Source organism: Pygoscelis adeliae, unplaced genomic scaffold (assembly GCF_000699105.1).
Source record: "Pygoscelis adeliae isolate BGI_AS28 unplaced genomic scaffold, ASM69910v1 Scaffold186, whole genome shotgun sequence".
Classification (NCBI taxonomy): domain Eukaryota; kingdom Metazoa; phylum Chordata; class Aves; order Sphenisciformes; family Spheniscidae; genus Pygoscelis; species Pygoscelis adeliae.
The window spans coordinates 1,182,095-1,189,826 of NW_008825071.1; the positions used below are offsets into that span (position 1 = coordinate 1,182,095).

At 36.8% G+C, this 7,732-nt stretch overlaps 1 protein-coding gene across 1 annotated transcript in view; it reads left to right on the forward strand.

Annotated features, from left to right (window-relative positions):
• EXOC2 (exocyst complex component 2) overlaps nt 1-7,732 on the forward strand; it is a 121,578-nt gene that overhangs the window by 9,839 nt on the left and 104,007 nt on the right. Inside the window, exon 4 of the mRNA XM_009326446.1 lies at nt 6,606-6,719. Within this exon, the coding sequence (XP_009324721.1) occupies nt 6,606-6,719 (114 nt within the window). The remainder of the gene's footprint in view (nt 1-6,605; nt 6,720-7,732) is intronic.

The following is a 7,732-nucleotide window of genomic DNA, read 5'->3' on the forward strand; positions in this document are numbered from 1 at the left end:
ACCTATCTGTTGTGATTTTTATTATTATTATTTTTAATATGGGATATGCTTAGTTCTAAAAGTTCCTTTTGTGCATTTTTTTAAACATTGTTTATGGTGCATTGTCCAGTTAAAATGTGTTTAAAAATTAATCATAGATTTTGAATCATTCAGGTGGGTACTTTCAAGGTGTTGCAAATGGGACATCGAAATACTAGGAAAAAGATCCCATGAGTAATGAACAGACGTGGTTTAGTACAGCATTTCATTAAACTATTCGGCACGCAGAGGGACAAAAAAATATTTATTCTGACTCAGTAGACTTAAGATTGGAGTTTAATTGGGAGTGACTGGGATTTAAGTGAACAAAAGGTTTGAACTGTGAATTAAAGGAAATAGATAATAGTGGCTCTAACACATTCTATTAATAATTAGAATACTGCCTGTAGATATATTGTAGGAGTAATACATATACTCAAAATATGCACTGGAATTCTCTTTTCATATTCAAATGTTGCAAAGATGCAAAGTAAGAACTATGGGGACACAGCCATTCTCCTGGTTGTTTTTTAGATAGTCAAGATATTTTAAATGTTATATGTATACACTGTGTGCAAGCCATCATCTTTCAGCCTGCAAGTTTAACAAGTAGTAAGTATACATAATTTCTGGTTGATAAGTTCTTCATATTTTCCAAGAATTAATTGCTGTTCTTGTGCCATACAACTAACTAAGAGTCTCAGTTGCTAAATAATAAAATCATTTATATTGTAATGAAACTTGAACTTGCTGGTTATGATGTTTCAGTGGTGATCCTTAAAGTCACAGATGTATTCATAGAAGAGTGCACATATTTGTTCGCCTGCCTTGCTTAACAGTTGTTTGTTCATCTTTTAAAACACTGAACTGATCCAATTAGATGAGGGTTTTTTTTACATTGCTATCACTTAGTGCATATTGTGTGTATGCTATGAAGTATTTCATTCACACCAGAAAATAGGTATTTAAAATATTTAATCCTTGAGTTCTAGGTTTTTAGTTTTCAGAATGGAGTAAAGACTGATAAAAAGCTTTAGTTTTCTATCACCATCTTTATGCTGGCTTTAAGTGCAAAGCAGATCTGTGCCACCTTCCTCCCTAAGGAATATTTCTGGCTGTGGTGTTACGCAGATGTAGCCAGAAACCCTTAGAGAAGGCTTAAATAGCTTGCAGGAAGAAAAAGAGTATATGGAGTAGTCACCTCAGTCTGAGAAATGTGGAAAGCTGGTATGAAAATGCTAACATTAACAGCAATATTGCAGTACTTGAGTTGGTTTTTGCAGTTTAGAGCTGTTACAGGAACAGGTTGGTAGGTTACATCCTACCAACATAGGATTGTTCAGGATTTTGAACAGTTCTGGGAGAGAATATGTGATGCCTGTTTCATAAAGGCACTGGTTGAAATCTGTTGCTGGAAAATTTAGATCTGCATGAGATTTGTGAATGGATTGCTTGTTCAGATGTACCACATACTTTTCCCCTCCTGCAGGACAAGTCCTTGTTTAATCAAAGGTTCCCTGCCTCCTCTACCTACTCTGTCAGACTGAGAAAATCCATTCTCTGCAAAGCAGTAACAGCAGTCAGACCTATTGGCGGTTAGAAAATTTTTGGAAAGTGTTTGTTGTTTTGCATGTAGCGGAGGTCATTATGGTGGATCCATCTCGTACATGAAAGCAAATGCTGACATGCTAAGTACATTCCACATACTTCTGTATCCACCCACTCAATACAGATGCTTCCCTCTTCCCACGCCAGCTTCCAAAACAGTTCATCTGGGAGGTGGGAACAGATGATGTTACGCTGCCACCTAATGGTAAACGTCAGCTTGCTACCATGAGATAGGAAAAGACTTTGTGGAGGCTTTGATATTTATTTATTTTTAAATGGCTTGTATGGAAATGCAGTCAATTTCATCCTTAAATGTGATGGACTTGTGGAAACTAATCACAGAGGTGCATGTGGAAAAATTGCGGAACGTGCGGGAGAGAGATGTAGTATATAGACCTAGTTTTAGGATGTTAAAAAATGCAGTAACATTTACTGCTTGTAAGGCTGATGCATCAGTTGCAGCTACCAGCCTATAATCCCTTAGTAGATTTCTCTTACCAGATTCTGCCATTTTTCGAATACGGTTGTCATTTTGCTGTCACATTTCTGATAAACCCAATGCTACTAGGGAGTAATTGCCAGAGTGCATCCTTGTCTTTTGGTTGTTGGAGAGACCTTTGTTAACACCTTCTGATTTGTCGTGTTTAGTCTACTTCAGTGTCCCTTATGCTGGTCTTCATGCATGACTAACACAGTATAGCTGGTACAAAGCCTGCTTCTAGGAGTCTGACTGGTACCAGATGGGGGGGTGTGTGTGTGTGTACAGCAGCTCTAGCTGGAGCTTGTTTATGCTGGTTGCTATTCAGAATCTGTGTTTATTTAAAGTTGCTCCTTTTGACCTATAAACTCCTGTGTAATTGAGGTTCAAGTTACCTTTTGGTGGCTGTATCCTGTTTTGGGACCTGCCTTTAATCTGCAAATATTGTCATGTATGCTGAAAAGCATACTATGACATTCTGAAACTCTGGGAGTAAAATAATCTTTACAGAAAAATTACAACTTGCTAAGCTGCATTCATAGTCAAGCTCTGTTCATTCGCATCCATTGCATTCTGTTGCTATTACTCAATTGTGACTGCTTGGAGGCTGTGATTTACCCATGGAGATTACAGCTAATCTTAAACCTCCAGAGAATATAAATACTGTGTATGTGCACGAGTTCTGTAGTAGAATTTGTACGAGCTGATATATGCTGTGATGTTAAATTAGATTTACTGAGTATCAGGCTATACAGAACCTAAACTTAGGGGTAGTGGAGGGAGGGACTTGTATTGATGGACACATGCTGTGCAAGTGAATTGATTGTACCCTATGTGTTTTGAGTCCAAAGTAGATGTGCACGCCCTTTACGTGGAAGCCAGGACCACTACATCTAATACTGCATGACTGTATAGGTATACTCAAAATACGTTTGAGGGAAGTGAAAGTATATAGCGGCTTGAAACCAAATTTATTTTTATTATAGTTCTCATGAAAATAAACAGTATGTGAAATCTTAATTACTTTTATATTCAAAATTGTTGCTGATGGATGAATAAGACTACTTTAAAATGTTAACTAGAGGTCTAGTACCAGATCTGGTTCCGTTTTAAATAAAATAATCTGCCTAGCAGAAAGTACTACTATATAAATCCAATATGTGTACCTTTGCTGAAATTGTAAAGGTAGCAAAATACGTAGAGTTGTCAAGGATGGTAGACTTCTCTCTTCTTTTTCTGAGGTTTTCTGGATGCAATTTGTGGTTCCCAGTTTCTTTTACAGTGATTGCTTTTTAATCAATGATTAAGTATTCAGAGTTGCTTCCTGAAGTGATTCTTGTAAAACAAGCAAATCAACAGATAAATGATCAACAAATTCATTGTGTGTCAGCACGGTCTCAGCTTTTACTGCTAGTTCATATTCACCCCATAATGTTGAGATGAATAAAACAGAAATACATTCTCAAGTCACATATGTGCTTGTTTATAAGTAAACGGTAAGCAAGTTTTCATGAGAACAACTTCTAAGGACTTATTTAATGTACTAATGGAAGTTAATGAAACAAACTTGTGTGTATGTGGAATCAGTCTTTTTTTAGATGCATCTAGCCAGACATTTTAGAAATACAGTTGCTTTCAGTTCGAACTTTTTAGTGAGCAGCTTGTTGTGAAGACAGCTGTAGCAAGTCATTCTGAGCTCCCCATATCTGTTAGTGGAAAAACTACTGGTAAAATTTATGATAAAAATACGGATACTACACCATAGAGTATAACATATTGTTAACATACTGCACACATTCACATTTCACATTTCTACTCTGTTGTGACTGTGTCTAAAATATGTCTGCACAGATAAAAGCACCCATAAACGCATTGCTAATTTATGGTTCTGCACAAATACATCTGCTGGAAAAAAGCTCCTAATAACTTTTCAATGCAGTCAAACATCAAACTGAAAAAAGCCCCTTCATTTCTGTCCCACTGTCTGTGGGCAAAACTCATTTGCAGGAATTCATTACATCCCTAGCTAAATTATTGGTCTTTATCTCTCTGTATATATATAAAATACGTTTGGTTTTTTTTTCCCTAGGAATTGTATAGCTCATGCATAAGCTTAAACTGTCATGCATGTGTCTTACAATCTTGCAATAATAAGTAGCATTTGGTAATGGTGTATTTGTTGAGTGTGTGTGCTTTTTGTGTTATATCTGTTTCTTCTGGCTTGTGAGAAAATACATTGAAGTTCTGAAAAATACAAGCAAAATTCTGCTTCTGTGTTGTGTGCATGCACTTATATAGTGCTTGCATTGAAGTTCTGAGTCTCTTTTGAGGTAACTGAAAGTTTTTTATTGTTTTGTTTCTTAGCATTAAAAAATGTAGTTGACCACAAAGATGCCACCATGCGTGGATTTAATATAAAAGCTTTTTTGGACAGCCATGCCACATATCACATGTGAAGTACTGTCCTGCAAATTCGTGTACCTACTGGACACTTTTGACTACTTTGAATGCAAAATAAGATATCTTAAAGTGTCTTTAAAGGAAGGATAAATTGAAACTTTCTTACATCCATCAGCATTTTCTGCTAACTAACTGGCATTCATGAAATTCAAGGTCATTGGTAATCCTGAATCTCACTACTTATGTTCATAAATTTTTTTATATTAACATTATCACTTTTTCATTGAACACAAAGAAATGTTGGAACCTTCATTTTTAGTTGCTACATTTGCTTCTCACACTATTTTCCCTGTCTCTCTACTTTTTATATCTGTCATCACTTTTCCTTGCATCTCATTTGATTTTTTTTCTTTTTTAAAAAAAAGTATTGTTTCATGCCCCTGCTGTAATCAGGTGCTACTGATGAAAGACTTCTGTGCCATGTCATTATGTATGTAGGTCCTTTGTACCTGCTTGTGCTAATGGCCATTTGGATATGAATAGAAACTTACAGAAAACAACTCTTGTTTTTATATAATTGTACTTTTTAATGCGCCTGCCTTTAGATTTACTTCACTTAATCTGCTGTTTGCTTTTTGCAATAGAAACAGCTTTAGCTATCTTGAAATATGTTTAGATTACAGAAAAACAAACACTAACAAATCATTGCTTTCGTGTCCATTCAAATGGCCTTTCATACGTATTAAATGTAATTCTAATAGCTGACTCTTTGGATTGCTACCCCCACCCAAGTTTGATCTCAAATGCAAAGTATGACAGGTTTGCATTTGTGTACAGTGTACTTTGTATAACAGAGTTCACCTAGCTTGTGAGCGTCAGAGAGGGACTTTACTGACTTTTGAGTTTGACATTGTGGTCCAAAAATGATATAGTAAATTTTTAGAACAGAATAGAATATTTCAGTTGGAAGGGACTACAAAGATCATCTAGTCCAACTGCCTGACCGATTCAGGGCTGACTAAAAGTAACCTTGGTTGCCACAATTAATTTCTGAAGATGGGGTGCAGCTGGTGGTAAAGAATAGAGTGGTGAGTGCACCCAGTGATGTACTGAGAATGCATGGTGGAATGAATATGGCCAAGTGTTAAGCGTGTGTCTGGACTGAGGGATGAAGATTGTCATGTTTTCATCAAAAAGTGCTTTAAATATTTTTATTACACTGACTTAAAATAAATGGAGTACATTTTCTGTATGAGCATTTTAGAACCTACTTGTAGTTTCAAAAATACTGTCGAAGAGAAACTGCTTTCACAAGGAATTGGCTTGCATGCTATCTTTATGCGTGATAAGACTGAATAAAAACAAAGCAAGCATGCTGTTTCTCACTCAATATGTGCCCACTTTTCCTTTGTTTCGTGTACTATTAACAGACAGATCAGTGTGTTCTGTTTTGAAACAGGATGATTTTAACTCAGGATTTCTTTCAGTGTTTGTATGTAATGGAAGTATGCTCTGTGTATGTTCCTTCATGTTTCCATGGGACTTCTGCTCCACATGAACCGATAGACGATGATGGTGCGAGATCACTTACAAGCTGTCAACCTGGTGATGTCCTGTCATTTTAAAGTTCGATAGATACTGGTTCATGGCTTACAGAGAATATTCTCTTTTATTTACTTGGCTTGGTGTATTGATTTTCCTGTTTAAAAGGTAGAGTTCACTTTGAGTACATTCAGCATTAGTGATCCTGCATTTGAATGTTAGTATCATGGTGAGTCTGTCGAGTACCATTTTCTGAAGGCAGCAGTTCTCTTTCTTTAGAAGCATTTTGTACAGGCAACATTTCTGTCGTATGTGTAATGGTGAAATCAAAATGGTAAAATTAATTTTACTTAAATTAGATTTCAATCTTTTCTTTCCCAGTCATGCTACGTGAGTCTGTAATACCAGATTTAACTTCATGGTGAGGTACAAGTTTATATTTACATCTTGTTGGAACATGGTTTGTTTTCTGGTTTTGGAGTTTTTTTATGTAACATTTTTAATTATAAGCTCTTCACCAGAATATGTCTCACTGAAGAAATGAATATTCATTTTTCAGAGGCAGATTTCCTCAAAAAGATTTAGAGGCACTGTTTCCTGGGATGAGTGCTGATTTCACTAGTGAAAACTTTTCTGCTGCCTGGTACCTGATTGAGAATCATTCAACAACAAGGTTTGTTGCTAGCATATAAATAATTGTTTCAAATGCAAGTCACTTGATGTTATTTCATTATACAATAGTTGTGTCATCGGTGGTTGATATTTACAGTAATAGACTTGTAGTCTCTACTACCCATGGTGTTTCTCCTTGGCTAGAAACCTGAATCAACCAGTTTGCTCAATGTGTTTATGAGAAAAACTTCATCTTTAACCAGACCTAATTTAAGGGGCCCTTCCCCCCCAGTGTCAGATGGAAGTTGTCTTGTTTCAGGCTAAAGCTGTTTATGAATCAAGAAGTTAGGCAGCATGGCCTTGAGTGGAAACTCCAGGTGTTAACTTAAGCCATGCCTAGAAGCTCAAGATAAGGGCACTGAAGAGTAAAACTGTTAATAGTATCAGTTAGCTTTTAGTTAACTCACATGGAAAATGCTATAGTAAAAGAAGTTGGACAAGTGAGTAAGATCTTTGAGGTAAATATCTTAAAATTTTGACCATTAACATCTTCGTTCTTAAATCTGGTTCATAATATGTACTTACATGAATGTATTACGTAAATATATTTTTGCATGTATAACTGAGTTCTGAAACTTTTGTCTGCTGGTATTTGGATAATACTCTACCCCTGGTCCCTTTGGGCCAGACCATAGGGTTTAACATTGCAGTGAACTCCTCCCCTTGCTCCTAGCCTGGCTAGTAACAAGGGGTTCTTGCTATAGTAATTCCCATAACATGCAACTCAGATCCTGGGTTACAACAATTTAAAGGTATTTCCATTACAGTCTCCACCCCTGGTCCCTTTGGACCAGACCACAGGGTTTAACATTGTGATGAACTCCTCCCCTTGCCCCTGCTCCAGCTTGGACTTATCCACAGACTGCAGTCCCTTAGGAGTGTACCTGCTCCCAGTGGAGCCTTATCTATGAGCCACAGTCTCTCCAGGGGTATACCTGCTGCGGCATAGGCTTATCCACAGCCACAGTCGCTTTGAGGTGCACCTGTTCCAGCGTGGCCTTCTCCATGGGCCAC